At 48.6% G+C, this 16,445-nt stretch overlaps 1 protein-coding gene across 4 annotated transcripts in view; it reads right to left on the bottom strand.

Annotated features, from left to right (window-relative positions):
* The window catches only part of MLXIP (MLX interacting protein), a 58,787-nt gene extending 47,598 nt beyond the window's left edge, over positions 1-11,189 (bottom strand). For 2 of the 4 annotated variants that reach the window (XR_016387469.1, XM_022597854.2), the window contains exon 1: positions 10,646-11,189. Coding sequence is in view for 3 of the 4 variants with exons in the window: in XM_022597854.2 (XP_022453562.1) it covers positions 10,646-11,058 (413 nt within the window). In the remaining variant the exon portion in view is untranslated. The remainder of the gene's footprint in view (positions 1-10,645) is intronic. The other 2 variants (XM_022597853.2, XM_022597852.2) reach the window with 2 other exon arrangements.
* Between the last annotated feature and the right edge of the window lie 5,256 nt (positions 11,190-16,445).

The raw sequence follows: 16,445 nt of genomic DNA on the forward strand, positions 1-16,445 counted from the left end.
GCAACTAAGCCCGTGTGCACAACTACTGAAGCCCATGCGCCTAGAGCCCGTGCTCCGCAACAAGAGAAGCCAGTGCAACGAGAAGCCCGGGCACAGCAACGAAGGCACAGCAACGAAGAGTAGCCCTCGCTCGCCACAACTAGAGAAAGCCCGCGCACAGCAACGAAGGCCCAACAAACACAGCCAAAAATAAATTAATTAATTGAAAAAAAAACCCATACCCGTTAGCAGTGACCATCCACCCTTCCCTCCCACAGCAACCACTCCTCCACTTTCTGCTTTATGGGTTTGCCTAATCTGGACATTTCATACAAATGGAATCACAGCACGTGGTCCATTGTGACTAGTTTCTTTCATTCAGCAAAATGTTTCCAAGGTTCATCCATGTTGTAGCATGTGTCAGTACTTCATTCCAAAAGTTGTTTTCAATATTTTCAAACATATTTATTTGTCCATGATAAAGCCAGATGGCCACTGTTTAAATAATGTGATTTTTCTCATTTTTCTAACATTATGAACATTTTCAAACATACAGAAAAATTGAAAGAATCAGATGGTGAACGCCCATGCACCCACCACCTGAATGCTACGATTACCTCTTTGATGTATTTACTTTATCAAAATTCATCTACCCACCGAACAACCCATCTTATTTTGCTTAAGCAGTGGTTCTCAAAGTGTGATTTGGAGACCCCTGAGGGCCCCTGAGACCCCTTCTGGGTCCAGGATATCAAAACTATTTTCAAAATAATACTAAGAGGTTATTTTCCTTTTTCACTCTCATTCTCTCAAGAATGGTGAGGTTTTCCAGACATTCGATATTGCAGCAGACGAATGCAAAAGCAGATATAAGTATCCAGCTGTCTTCGAACTAAGCATTAACTAAGAGATTTGCAAATGGGTAAAACAATGTCATTCTTCTCATTATTTTTTTTGAAAATAGTTGTTCTATATAAAGATATGTTATTTATGTAAACATGGTAAATGGGGTTTATTATTTTTTAAAGTACTTTAACAAATATTTTTACTTTTTCTCAATTTTCATTTCTAATATAGTAAACATCGATATAATCCACAAACAAAAGCTCTTTGGGGTTCTCAATATTTAAGAGCACAAAGAGGTCCTGAGACCAAAAAGTTTGAGAGCCACTATTTTAAAGCATTTCAAAGATAAGATGCTGACATCAGTACACTTCGTCCCTGAGTTCAACATTTGTCAATGGTTCTTTTTGTTTTGGGTGAGATTTACACATAATAAAATGCACAAATCTTGAGTGTACCATTCAGAGAGTTCTGACAAATGTATACACAACCCCTTCATGATATAAAACGTGCCCATCATTCTAAAAGGTTCTCCCGCTTCTCACCAGCCAGTCCCCTCTTCAACCTCCCTCACAGGCAGGGACTGGTCTGATTTCTTTTCACCGTAGATTAGCTTCGCCTATTCTAGAACGTCATATAAATGGAATCGGTATACAATCTTTTAGGTAAGGCTTGTGTCACTGGACGTAATGTTTCTGAGATTCATCTGTGTTGCTGCACATACCAGTAGTTTGTTCCTTTTAATTGCTGAGTACAATTTGTTTCTAAGGCTTTATCTCTCAAAAACATGAGGTCCATGGAAGAAAAATAAGATTGGTAACCATGATTCTAGTCTAACCCCTCCCTTCCCCTCTCACTTTTTTTCTTTCTTTACGGTTAAAGACACCCAGACTTGTGAGGCTAAGGGATATGCTGCCAACCAGTGGCACCACTATCCAGTGGAGTTGAATCCATCATCTTTCCACCATATTCACTGCCATTTCCTGTTCTCACCTTGTAAGGAAGTTCCTAGCTGAATCTGCAAGAGACCTTTACTACAGGAAATGGAAAAGTCAACATCCAAATAATGAAGCTACTAGGCTTCCCTCAAAAACTTGCCTGTCAATGAATGGATAAACAAAATGTAGTATATTGACACAATGGAATACTGTCCAGGAATAAAAAGGAACAAAATATGGGTATGTGTTATAAACATGGATGAACCTTGCACACATTACACCAAGTGAAAAAAGCCAGACACAAAAGACCACGTACAGTATGATTCCATTTATATGAAATGTCCAGAAAAGGCACAGACAAGCAGATTATAGACACAGAAAGCAGATTAATGGTTGTCTGGGGCTAAAGTGGGAACCGGGATTAAACGTAAAAGGGCAGGAGGGATCTTAGTGGGGTGATGGAATATTCTAAAACTGGATTGTGATAATGACCGCACAACAAAAAAATAAATCAATGAACTGCACACTTACAATGACTGCATCTTATGGTACATGAATATACCTTGATAAAGCTGTTAACAACAACAACAACAAAAAACTGCCATCCCAAATACAAGCTCAAAACGCCAAAACCTCCCACAGCCAACTGGCCCCTCATGAGGCACAACAGGGGTTAGGGAGGCAAGACAGAGCAGCTGGGACAGAAGAAAGAAGCCCGGCGCCTGGACTGGTCTAGACTGGTCAGGGCTAAGTGGAGAACTGCTCTGGAGACAGTGAGGACCTCCCTGGACACCACGGTATCCCCCGACGCTGACAGCCCCTCGCAGCCCCTTCCCGGGGAGCTGCTCCGCCCACGGCCCACGTGGCCAAGTTTAGTGAACAGCGCAACACAGCAGGGTCCTCAGCACCACTCACACCAGCCACGTACGTGGCTGACAGGGCTCCCTCGGCTTCCTCTTTTCACCCACGGCTCAGGCCAAAACCCTCAGGGTCCCTGCTGATTCTTTCTTTCCTTACATCCCCTAGGTCCGATCCACCGGCAAGCCCAAAGCCGCCCTGCAGCCACGCACTTCTCACCACCTCCGCTGCCCCCACCCTGGGACCCACGTGCGCTCCCCTTGCCCTCCATCCCCTAGTCCCCACTGAGCAGCCTCAACAAGCCAACTCCCCAGAGCAATGAGCAAATATCCTGACCTCTCACCACCCACCAAGGCCCCTTCCCTCCTCTTCTCCTACCACTCACCCTGCCCTCAATGTTCTAGCCACGCTGGCCTTCTTCCTAGCCCCGGAATGTGCCAAATTCATTCCACCTTGGGCCTCTGCCTCGGGCTCTTCCACCGCCTGGAATGACTACCCACGTCTGGTTCCCACTTGCCACTCAGGTTTCAGTTCAACCTGAAATGTCACCTCGTCAGAACACTTCTCCGACCCGCGGAGATACGGTGTCCCCCACCCTGCCCACCCCCATCACTTTCCACCTCCCAGCGTGTTTTATGTTCTTTATTGCAGTAACGATATAAACCTGATTTGCACACTGAATCCCCCAACTGACAACAAACTCCATGATTTCACAATACCTGTAAGTCAGGTCATTGTGCCGTACACCATAAATGTGTACAGGGCTGTATGTCACCTATATCTCAATAAAACTGAAAGGAAAAAAAGAATATAAATGCCATGAAGGCAGATGACTAATCGGTCCTGTTTACTACTGTACCCTGAAAGGCTAGAACAGTGCCTGGCACACAAGAGAGGCCTGATTAATACTTCTGGAAGGAAAGGGCATCCTGTCCAAAGGCCATGGCTCGACTCATGCTCTGGGGTCCCTGAGGTGCTGCTCAGAGAGGGAGGGCGCTGCTGGTCTCCTTCTCAAGTAGCTGAATTGGAGACGATGGACTAATTTAATTAGACAATTGGCAAAGAGCACTGACAGTAATGGGAAGCTTTAAGCAGGTCTGTGTGCGAAACACAGGCCACCGGCGAGCTCCAGTCAGGCAGACGCAGAAGCTCCCAGAAGCAAGAGCTTGGAAGCAGAGAAGAGCAGGACAGCAGGTGAGAGCGCCAGCTGGAAGCAGAAGATCCCAAAGAAAAGCAGAGCCTGAGAGAGGAGCTGAGTCACTTGATGGGGGTGAACCTTAAGGGAAGGGCAAGCTCCCCCTGCCGAGGGCCCACAGTGCTCTGGGACCCAACTCCAGTGTGCACTGAAGCCCGGCAGCCCTGGTAACCCTGGAGGCTCACGGGAGTACCAGCACCCTTCCTGACCCCTGCACTAAACCCCCATCACACGCGCTAGCACCAGAGGGTCCCTGATCCACACGGCCAAAAGGGCTCTGCCTAAAACTCAAGCCCTGTGGCCTGGAATTCTAACCACAGACAGAATTCCAACAAGATAGAAAATACCTAAGATATTTGCTGTCTGAACTGCACATTTTATACCCAAGAAGTAACTCAATTCTGGGGAACAGGAGCTCACACTGAATTTTTCATCAGCCATATAAGAATCCTGAAAGATAAGTACTATTAACTTTCTACAATACCCTACTCTAGAAACTGTGCTAGGGAACCATGATAAGACCACTTTACAGACTTTCTTTTATATTGAGGGCCCTCCTATCACTAGATCCCCTGAAGTCGTGCCTAATACACTCAGCACACCTTGACATAACTGCAGGGTGGGCTGCTATGCTCTCCTGTGGGGAAGAAGCCTTAAGAAAGACTTTTATACTTGTGTTATGTGCTTAAAAACATCATCTCAAAAAACTTTTGAGACCGGTCTGCATTAGTTTCCTATTGCTGCTGTAACAAATGACCACAAAACGAGTGGCTTAGAACAACACAAATTCACTGTCTTACAGTTCCGGAGGTGAGAAGTCTGAAACGGGTCTCTGGGGCTAAAATCAAGATGTCAGCAGCGCTGGGTCCCGTCTGAGGACTCCAGGGGAGAATCTGTTTCCTTGCCTTTTCAAGCTTCTAAAGGTTGCCCATATTCCTTAGCTCACGGCCCCTTCCTCCATCTTCCAAGTCAGCAACATCAGGCCAAGTCCTTCTCCCGCTGCTCCCTCTCTGGTTCTCTTCTGCTTTCCTCGTCTACCTTTAAGGACGCTTGTGATTGATTACACTGGGCCCACCCACATAATCCAAAATAATCTCCCCACTTTGAAGGCAGCCGATCAGCAACCCTAGTTCCTCTTTGCCATGTAACCTAACATATTCACAGGTCCCGGGGATTAGGACATGGACGTCTTGAGGGGCCACTCATCTGCCTACAGCCCCAGTCCGTGTGGGTCACAACACAAACACTACCCAGCAAAACAACACCTCGTTGTCCCACTCCACACCAACACCCCTAAAGCACTGTTCCACAGAGGGTGTATTTGTCTTTGCAGAGCTGAAGATAAACAAGGTTCACCAGAGGCAAGTTTCTGATGTTGGCCGCTTAGGCCCCTGAGCTTCCCTTTTCAATTCCATATATAGTTCTTAGCCACCCAGTACGTGCCAGACAACTGTTAGGCTCCGTGGGAAAGTCAAAGGTGAAGAGAGCAGGAATCTTGGGAAGTCAGGTCTGTGGAAGAAGACCACACAGAACCAATAAGGTCGTGGATTTGCAGAGGACTGTGGCATTCACTCCCTTCGAGAAAGACGGCAGGGCCACAGTCTCGAAGGAAGGGCAGGATTTTACCAGTGGGGAAGGGCAGCCGAGGAAGGGCATGGAGCTGCCTAAGGGCATTTGTTCTCCCCATCTTGGTTTCTCCCGCCTTACATTCCTAGAGGAACTGGCACTTTCACCTCCTCTCTTACAGAACTGCAGGCTTCTGTGAGCAGATGAGGGAGGTGACTTTTCAACTCCTTTTCAGCTCCCAGAGACACCGCCTTGGACAAGCTGCCTCACCTCCCAGCAACAGGGCAAATTAACTTCTGTGCTCAGGTTTTCTTTCCATTTTTTTTTTTTTTTTGTAAGTTTTAAAAATAGGAATTCCATCATCACCTGCCTGAGAGGGTTACTGTGACTTAGGACAACGCAGAGACTCCAGGAGGGCGGGAGTTGCTCAGCTGGTGCGAATTTTCTTCCCTCCTCCCACCCTAGCAGATGAACTCCCTCCACCCTCCCCTCCAACCCCTTTCCCCGGGCTCTTCCCAATTTGATCACCCTTCTTCGCCCTTCCATCAGGAAGGCAATCAGCCATTCAGCCTCTACAGAAAAAGGAAATTTGGTCCTGGACTACCAACAAGGAGAAGATAGGCAAAAGGAACTCTGGGGCTTCCTGCATGATTTTTGACAGTTAACACGGGGAAGGGGAGATAGGTATGAAAGCCCAATGTCAGGGGAAACTGTCCACACTGATCCCGATTATGCACACACACACACACACACACACACACACACACACACACACACAGTGGCCTTCGGCACCCTGCTTGGTGCTGCCGTTGGACCTGGTTCACGTTGTTTATCATAGCCCTTGCTAACTGTTTTACAACTGTCTGTTTATCTGTCCCCCACCCCAGGTTTGTGAGTTCCTGGAGGACAGAGACGGTCTTTTCTCATCTCTGCAGCCCGCACTCCCATCTCAGTGCAGCCCTTTAATGGACACCATATTATGATTAAAGACCAAAGAAAGCGCAAGAGAAGAGAAACTGCTTCTCTTCAGCATGGTTGCAGAAGAATAAAACTAATTTAGTCATTTGTGTAAATGGTTCCCATTTACAGCTAGTTATCGCACCTAGGATTAGAAAGTTCCTCTATGGAAAACTTAAAACTTGAAGGAGGAGATGCTCTAAACCTTTAATCCTTGGGGATCAGGAACAGAGGTTTACTATACATACGTATACAGGGTTACATTCTAGAAACTCATATCCCAAGGCTATCTTACAGGTCCAAATTAAAAGGTCTCCTCAAATATCCACTGGAGCAGAAATCCACTGTCCAGAAAGCTACTGCTTATCTTTAAATACATAAAAGAACTATCTCTCCCCCCGCCCCCCAGACATTCACACCAAGGCTCCCTAATAAAGAGTTATGTAAAAAGAGGAGCGATGGGCTTCCCTCGTGGCACAGTGGTTGGGAGTCCACCTGACATTGCAAGGGACATGGGTTCGAGCCCTGGTCCGGGAGGATCCCACGTGCCGCGGAATAACTGGGCCCGTGAGCCACAACTACTGAGCCTGCTCTCTAGAGTTCGTGGGCCACAACTGCTGAGCCAACACTCTAGAGCCCGCGAGCCACAACTACTGAAGCCCGCGCGCCACAACTACTGAAGTCCGCGCGCCTAGAGCCCGTGCTCCGCATCAGGAGAGGCCACCGCAATGAGAGGCCCGCGCACCACAACGAAGAGTGGGCCCCTCTGGCCGCAACTAGAGAAAGCCTGTGCGCAGCAATGAAGACCCAACGCAGCCAAAAATAACATAAATTTTAAAAAAGAGAGAGAGAGAGAAGCGAAACCAAAACCAACCACAAAAAGCTATCTACTAGATGTGTTCAGAATCCACGTGGGTGATTTACACGTGTGACATTCCTCACAGTGTTAAGAGGGCAAGGACCATGAACTATGTTCTAGAGTGCATAGCTCCTTTGTGGGGCCTTAGAAAGTATGGACAAACCAAGAATGCATCCATTTAGCATTTGTCAGGCAGGCATTTGAAAGCCACACTAAAGACCCCAGTCAGATTCGTTATTTCCCTCAGTTTACAGATAAGAAACTTGGGCTCCTAATAAATGTCAGCTGAATGAGGATGCAGAATGGATTCAGCCCATTAAACCTCCTCTTGCCTCTTATTTGTCAGGTACTAGACACATCCACAGACATTATCTCAGTTAATCCTCACTTCCACCCTGCAGCGGAGCTTTATCCTCCCCATTTTACAGTGGCAGACAGGAAGCCTTAGAGAAGGTAAGCCATGAACTTCTAAGCTCTGCCTTGGGGAGAGGCGACTTCTTCCCCTCCCAAACGTCCCAGTAATTGAACACACACTGTGGGACCAAGGCAAGATGTTTCACTACAGGGCTTCTTAGCATCACAGTGTGGGAAGGACAGGGATGCCAGCTGCATGAAGCTGGAATCCATCCGCACTGTCACTTGCCCAGGTGGACCACGGGGCACATTCACACCTAGTCCCAACTCCTCAAAGACCCTATTCCCCCACCCGAAGTCAGTCTTGCCAAAGATCCTTCAGGAGTGCACGTTCAGGAACAGATCATATTCAGAGTCCCTAGGCCACTTCACACGACTGGGGAAAAAACAACCACAACTTCCCCTGCACTTAGTTCCTCCCCCAAAGAGCTGTTGAGCCTCATCTGGAAACAGCTGGGAGGCAGCAGTTAACAGGAAACCAAACCAAAAAAAAAGCACAGAGTGTACCAGGGAGAGTTAGGCGGCTAGAACGAAGAGGCCAGGGGACAGACAGGAAGTTGAAGTTAGAAAGAGCCTAGGCCACAAACAGTCAGACAGAAGAGGAGGCCCAGCTGGCCTTCCTCTCAGCCCCAGGAGCAGAAAACCTGGAAACCAGTGGTGAAGGCTCACACCGCACTGAAAGGGAAGTCGGGCCACCTCTGGGGTTGACTCTTCTCTCTTCCCTGCCCCCCATATCTCAACCCCCCTTCTCTGAAAGCCAGCTAGTGGTCGTGCAGGACAGCTGAGGTCAGAAACTCACATCTGTTCTCACGCTGCTTTCTGGGCCCAGACAACTGGTTTCGAGTCACTCCTCTGTCAATCTGTACCCGGGTTCCACACTGCCAACTAAACTCTGGGGCCATCCAAACGAGCCCCACGCGGAGACACAAAGAGCATCTTCATGAGAAATTACTAGGTGGACACATATCAGGGACCTGCAGTGGCAGGACTCTACATGGGGAATGACAGCAAAGCAGGAGAGCCAAAGGGGCTGGCGGTCTTGAAGAACCAGGTAAGCCTCAAACCAAACTAAGGGTGCATTTTGCAACCAAGAAAGTTAAATGAGCAATGGACAGTTGCCAAAATATTTTTGAAAGAAGTGAAAAAAAAATACCATTACTAAAATTCTTTGGTGTTATTTAATAATAAGCCTTTAGGTTATCCAAACGGAGGGCAAAGTGGGGAGACTGGTTTATTTTTCCTTTAGCAGAGCTTAGGTGAGTGCTTTCGAGCCCATGCCTCCTGCTACGCAATCAACCATTCTCTCTTTGTACGCGGAGAAGTTTATATTAAAATAAAGAAGAGGATTAAGTTCGCTTAATAAAGCACATTCCTGTCTTTCACCTCCAATTTTGTTTGAAAGGGCTCTCTCACACTGTAGCATATGCTACAATCTAGTTGTGTTTGATTCCAATGAAGTGCTCAAAATTTGAGACTGGGTAAGCAGGGCTAAACGAGGGCAGAGGGCTGCAATCTCAATGCCGTTTGGTTTTTTTTTTTTTAAAAAAAAAAAACAGAACATCTTCACAGGCTCAGTGCCAGCTCAAACTGGCAAGACCAGAGAATCAGAGCAGAGCCTAACCAATGTGCCACGCAAGGGGGGTTGGAGGAGAGCTCTGGGTAATGTAATGCAGCCATGTGGCAAACAAACCATCAGGGAAGCCTTCAAGAGAGGAAATGGGGGCGGGAAGAGTGGGGTGCGTTTCAGGAACATAACAAAGGAACAAGTTGACTAATCATTTATTCCAGAGGGGAAAATGCCACCCAGAGCCATGTATATCTAGTGTTTCAACTTCAGGTAAATGTGTACCTTGGATATATTTGGGGTTCCCTACTCTCCAAAAATAGGGGGGAGGGGGAGGGTAACGTTCCTACTCTTCTTTACACTGCTTCTGGAGTCTCCAAGGAAACTTTCCCTGCGCTGCCTGCAGACTAGACCTGAGACAACCCCAGCCAGTCCAGTTACTACTGCAGTAACCTCCACTCTGCGGAGATCCTATCATGAGCTTTGGGCAGGGCTGGGCTGCTCTGTACTGCAGCTAGTCCACAGGAGTTCTGTTGCTGAGGCAGAAATTATCGGAAGCAAATACCTAACAAACACACCGAGAAAGGGAGAGTGGAAGGCCACGTTAACCCATGAGGACCACGCATTTCTGTGACTTAGAAAAAAGGGATCTCCGCCTAGACCCGGAGCCACAGGTCAGGATGGTGCCTGGGATGCCTGCCCTAAACACTGACATCTCCATATAACGTTTCAGAGCCAGCCAAAGAACCCTCCAGCTTGCCAGGAGGACAGCCTGCACCTCCAAGAGCTGTGGCTCCAAGTCTTCCTAGGAGGCAGCCAGGGCCCATCCGAAGTTGGGGGAGGGCTTCCCAATAAAGGGGATGTGAGAGGACCCAGCCTCCCTCTGCTGGGGCAATAAGAAAAGGAGCTCACACTCTTCTGGAGCAATTAATTATGTGCCAGGTACTGGAATAAGCACTTTACCTGCTGTTCCATCCCCACAGCAGCCAATGGTGGCAGACACTACTGTCATCCCCTCTTTATAACGGAGGAAACAGGCTCAGAAATTTGACTCAACCATTAAATACTGGAACCAGCGACTTTAAGCCACCCTGGACAGGTGGTCCTAACCACTACTGGCAATTGCTGGAAACACACAAAGCTTTTGGGGGAAGGGTGGATAAAGTCGCGTAACACAAGGTACAGCCTGTATTTACACCTTTTTCTTACCCGAAATCGGTGGCCTCGGAATTGGAGGTGAGGGCCTGCATGGGGAACGTGAAGCCGGAAGAACCCAAGCCCTGCTGACAGGGAAGAGGCCAGGACCCCCGCCCCTCTCGCTTCCACTAGGGACCCCAGACCCATAAACCCTCCTGAAGAGGGAAGACCCAAAGCGAATGCCTGAAGCTAAGAGATCCCCAGGCGGCCCAGCCCTCCACGCTTGTTTTGTCAAAGGGAGCTCCGCTCGAGAGGTGGGGCCGGCCGGGTCCTACCTGTAGGCCAGGGTCATGCACTCGAAGAGCTTGGTGAGCGAGGCGTCGATGGACAGGTGGCAGGAGCTGGTCTTGCCGAAGCTGTAGGTCTGGCACGTCTGCTTGTTGACCGTGTCGAAATCGTAGCCCTTCTTGGGCGGGTGCTCGCGGTGCGGCGACGACACCATGAAGTGGCCGCTGTGGATGATCTGCTGGCGGCGCGGAGGCTCTTCGCTGCCCGACCCGGCCTTGGGCGGCAGTGGCGCGGCACTCGCGTGGCCCCGGGCCGGGGTGGCCGCGCCGGAGGCAGGCGGCGGAGACGGCTCATCCGTGTCCGAGTCGTCGTCGTCCTCGGGCACCTGGGGCTTGAGCAGCACCGCGCGGCCCCGGCTGCGGGGCCGACGCGGGGAGCACATGAAGACGTCGGCGGCCATGGGGGGGCCCGGCCGGGGGCATCCCCCGGAGCCCGGGGCGACGCGGGCGAAGAAACGTGACGGGGCGCCGGCCCGGCCCGCGCGCCGACTGTCCGCGAGCGCGCGGCGGGGCGGGAGGGGGAGGGCACGGGCCGTCAGGGCCGCCTCGGCGCCGGCCCCGGCGTGACGTCACCGGCGCGTCTCGGCCAATCGGGCGCCCGCTTCGGCCTCTTAAAGGCGCAGGGGAACCTTTCCGTGTCTGGGCGGACAAAAACGGGGGGCCGGGGTAGGCGGAGGCCACGCCTCCAGGCCCCGCCCCTCGCCACCCCCTTCCCTCCGGGGTGCTGCGGGACTTGGTAACCGGGCGGTGCCACTCTCCAGTGTCTTGGCCTAGGAGAGGCGTTGGCCGAGCGGGCCGTGCCGATCCCGCCCCACGCTCCGGGGAATCGTTCTGCTGCCTCGCCGCAGGCCGGGCGGGCGCTCCACGTGGTCGGTGGGGGTGGCGCTCCTTCCGTCTCCCAGGCCCTGCAGGGTCCGGAACTGCGGCTTTTCACAGATATTGCTGGGCGCTGTGGGTTTTGTCCCCATTTTATTGATAAAGCTGAGTCGCTGAATACCAAAGGGGTTTTTCTAACGCGAAATCAAGCTTCACTGGACTTCCCTGGTGGCGCAGTGGTTAGAACCCGCCTGCCAATGCAGGGGCACAGGTTCGAGCCCTGGTCTGGGAAGATATCGTATGACGCGGAGCAACCAAGCCCGCGAGCCACAACTACTGAGCCCACGTGCCACAACTACTGAAGCCTGGGCGCCTAGAGCCTGTGCTCTGCAGCAAGAAAAGCCGCTGCTTGCCGCAACTAGAGAAAGCCTGCGCTCAGCAACGAAGACCCAACGAGCAGCCAAAAATTAATTAATTAAAAAAGAAAGAAAGATCACTAACGCTTCTCACCTCCACAAAGGTGGAACCTGCCTTTTTAGTCAACCTTACTTAAGGCACTTTCCCAGGGCATCGCAACTAGTACGTGACAGAGCCACTAAAACTCAAAATACTGTCATTATTGCTAAGATCTTAAATTTGGAGGGCGAACCAGCCCCTAAACAATTGCAATTCTGAGCCACAGTTGTCTTCTCTGTCAAGTGGGGAATGATTCCTATGTTTCAGAAAGTTGTGACAATTAAAAAATGACTATAAAGTACTTAGCACAGTGCCTAGCAAAGAATGAGCACTGAGTATTAAATGGACTACAGACTGAAGAGACTGAAGCAGCCAGACCAGAGGCACCTAGAAATTGCCAATACTCAACCACTTTTGACTACAGAAACAGCAATTTCATATGGTCCAACCTAAGAGTTGACATTTATAGAAAGCTGTCAAGGGGCTCAATGCCAGCCTGGGGTGGGGGCCACGTAGGGACAGTAGGGGATGACAGGGCAGCAAGAGGGCCAGTGATGTCCCTGGGGCAGGAGCTCCCACTCTAGTCTCAGCAGGGCCTCCGGTGCCCTCTGCTGCTGCTCCTGTGCTCTGCTTTGAAGCCAGTTTCACTTCCAGATTCCGGTGGAGGCTGAGCTCCCTCCCCCGCCTTCCTCCTGACAAGGGCCTCCTAAAGGGGAGCGTGTTGGGACAAATGTCTCTTACCAAAGTGGCTGCACTAACTCCTTCCCTGGATGTCTCCAAGGAGGGATAGGCCAGATGGACTGGCAGCTGGTGTGAGTTTGAGGGTCTCCCCACTTGCCCAAACCACTGCTCCCAACTCTGGCTGCAAACGTCTGAAAGTCCACCCTTTGAGTTGCCTTCCTTTATTCCAAGACTTTTCTCCTTGGTAAACGCTTAAATGCCCAGCCACATTTGATACAGCGATTCCACCTCTATGATTTTATCCTAAGGCTGTGGGTACAAGGATGGTGAATACAGCATCATTTGTAAAGAGTGGGCATTAGAAACAATATAATGTCTAACAAGAGGGAATTCATTGAATATATTATAGTCCCCAATATAACAAAACACTGCATTTTAAATTATGCGAATGTATATTTATTGACATGGACAGATGTCCATAATATGTTGTTGGGTGGAAAAAGAACTTTTAAAAAGTTAGCCATGGGGATTCTCTGGCAGTCCAGTGGTTAGGACTCCGCACTTCCACCGCAGGGGGCACGGGTTGGATCCCTGGTTGGGAAACTAGGATCCTGCAAGCCACAGAGCACAGCCAAAAAAAAAAAAAAGTTATCAGTAGCTTGATATAAATTTTTTTAAAATATTTATTTATTTATTTGGCTGAGCCGGGTCTTAGTTGCGGCACGTGGGATATTCGTTGTGGCACAGGGAATCTTTAGTTGTGCATGCGGGATCTAGTTCCCTGACCGGGGATCGAACCTGGGCCCCCTGCATTGGGAGTGTGGAGCCTTAGCCACTGCACCACCAGGGAAGTCCCCAGTTTTTTAAAATTCATATATTTATGTGTGTATGTCAGAAGTGCACCATAATGTTAACACTGGTTATCTCTGGGGGTGGGGGGGTGACTATTTTCTAATTCCCAAAAGAGACAATTATTACTTGTATACCCTTTTTCTTTGCAGGGCACTCTTTATTTCTCTTTGGTTTCTTAACACAAAAGGCATCTATGTGGAAGGATACATACTTTTATTTTTAAAAAAATTTTTTTAAGGCCACACTGATCGGCATGTGGGATCTTAATTCCCTGACCAGGGATTGAACCCGCGCCCCCTGCGGTGGAAGCGTGGAGTCTTAACCACTGGATCACCAGGGAAGTCGCAAGGATATATATTAATACTTTAAAAATATATATAAATAAATATCAATTTCCTGGGAGGAGATAAACTCTTAAGGCTGAAGTTGCAAACTGGCAACATATAGGCCATATTCCGTGCACACACATGCTTTGTTTAATCCTCACTATAAATTCCTAAAGATTGTATTAGAAAAGAAGCAAGACTTGAGGAAAAGCAGTTAAAAATTCAGTTAAAAGCAGAGGACCACCAAGAGTGAGACCTGGAGGTTGCTCCAGGCTCACAAATCAATGGCTAGAAAGAGGTCTCAAGGGCAGTTTTCTGGAAAATATAGAAGAGTTTGCAGATGACTGCCCGCCCCCACTGAGTAGTGGGCAGCAACAGCAAGTGCCCAGGGGGACACGCAGGGCAGTGCCCCAGGGGAGCCAACAACTCCCATGAAGGACAAAGAGCTTCCACACCCGACAAACCATAAGAACAAAGAATCTCATAGGATAACCATCTTCTCCCCCAAAATCAGAAGCAGCACTCCATGGTAATCAAACCAGCAAACAGGCAAATAAGAATTCCCAAATACAGGGAATTCCCTGATGGTCCAGCGGTTAGGACTCTGCACTTTCACTGTCAAGGAGGCGGGTTCATTCCCTGGTCGGGGAACCAAGATCTCGCGAGCTGCACGGTGCAGGAAAAAAAAGTCCCCAATACAAAGTATTACAGACCAGCAAAAGTCAGCAAACAATTAAGGAAAGCCAACACTCTGGAAGAAAGCTACCTGAGAACTAACAAGTGAAAGGATAAACTTAACAGAACAAACAGAAGACTTTATAATAATTAATAGCCCTAGAAAGAATGTAGAAGATTCTGCGCACATTAAGCAACAACCCATTATGAAAAAGAAGCAAATGGAGGTCCTGGAAAACGATGAATACAAAATTATGATTTTTAAAAAATGCCAGGTTGACTAGCAAAATGAATAAGTCTGGAAGACACAGTCATAAACTGAAAGATTAATCTGAGAATTTCTCCCAGAAAACTGCCAAAAGGACAAAGGGAAGTTAAGTGACGTGGAGGATTCTTCCAACGAAAGTTCCAGCAGCTGCCTGATAGTTCCAGAAAGGAAGAAGTAAAAATGAGAGGAGAAATTGGAGAAAGGAAATAATTAAAGCAGCAATAAAAGAAAATTTCCCAGTGCTAAAAAAGCAAACCTTCTGTATGGGTCAGCATAGGCTGATTGTGCTCCAATAAAAAACCACACCCAAATCTCAAAGGCTTAAAACCACTAAGGCGTGCTTCTGATTTAAGCTACCTGTCTATTGGCTACATGTCCATCACAGGGTGGCAGTGCGCTCTGCTGGTCAGAGTCACTCCCAGACTCTGTTGCCCATCACTGTGGCACAGCGAGAGAGAGCTCAACGGGGTCAATTAAATGGTCTGAGCCAGAAGTGATGAGTACTCGCAACTCACCAGCCAGAACTAATCACATGGCCCCACCAAGCATAAGGGAGGCAGGAAGTACAACCCCATCATAAGGCCAGAAAACAGACAGTCAGAAATATCTGGTGAACAGCACTGATGACCGATGATGACCATACTTTTGGATTTCAAACGTTTCCATAAATACAGTACTCTAGATGACTCTCAAAAGCAGACCTAAAAAGCCACGTAGTGTTTGACTTGATTTATATGACATCTCGAAAAGGCAAAATGATAGGAACAGAAACCAGATTATTGCCTGCCAGGAGCTGGAGGGGTGGGAACTAACTACAAAGAAGAACAAGGGAACTATTTGGGGTGATGAAAATAGCTCTTGATTATGGTGGTGGTTACATGACTGTGTAAGTTTCTCAAAATCCATGGAAGTTTATGCCTGAAAAGGGTGAAGTTTATTTATGTAAATTATACCTCAATAAATCTTGGAGGATACAGGTTCAATCGCCTTTTCATGTGTAGTCCATGTTTGAAAGAATTACTGGAGGTTGTTCTCCAGCAAAACAAAAATTCAAGTAAGAGAAAGATAGGGGACACAAGAAACAGCTCAGAGCAAAAAAATAAAGTAAAACTTAAAACTGAATTCTTAAAATTATGATTTTTAAAGATTTTTTTAAATAAAATAACGTTTAAAAATTTAAATCATGTTAGATGGCTTATTAAAAAACTCCCTGCAGGGTTTCCCTGGTTGAGAGTCCGCCTGCCGATGCACGGGACACGGGTTCGTGCCCCGGTCCGGGAAGATCCCACATGCCGCGGAGCGGCTAAGCCCGTGAGCCATGGCCGCTGAGCCTGCGCGTCCGGAGCCTGTGCTCCGCAATGGGAGAGGCCACAACAGTGAGAGGCCGGAGTACCGCACAAAAAAAAAAACACAACTCCCTGCACGCCTCTGTGCCTACTACCTCTGATTCTGGAGCTTCTCTGATTTAATTTCTCCAGATGCTAAACCTCCTGTCTGCAGCAGAAGGGAGAGAGGGACAGTCAGCAGAGACTGTGCAAGATGGAGGTGTGTGCAGGATGCAGAGGGTTCGGGGGTGGAGGTCTGACTATCTCATATACAGACTTTCAGCCAAACCCCATTTTCAGTCCCTTGCTTTCTGCAGTCCTGGGGCTTTCTGGGATTCTCGGCGAGGACTGGCCTGCTTCTCTTTGAGATCTACTTCTGCAGCACTTGG

This window comes from Delphinapterus leucas, chromosome 14, assembly GCF_059928025.1.
Source record: "Delphinapterus leucas isolate spDelLeu-1000000601 "Yukka" chromosome 14, BTC_Dleu_Yukka2, whole genome shotgun sequence".
Lineage (NCBI taxonomy): Eukaryota > Metazoa > Chordata > Mammalia > Artiodactyla > Monodontidae > Delphinapterus > Delphinapterus leucas.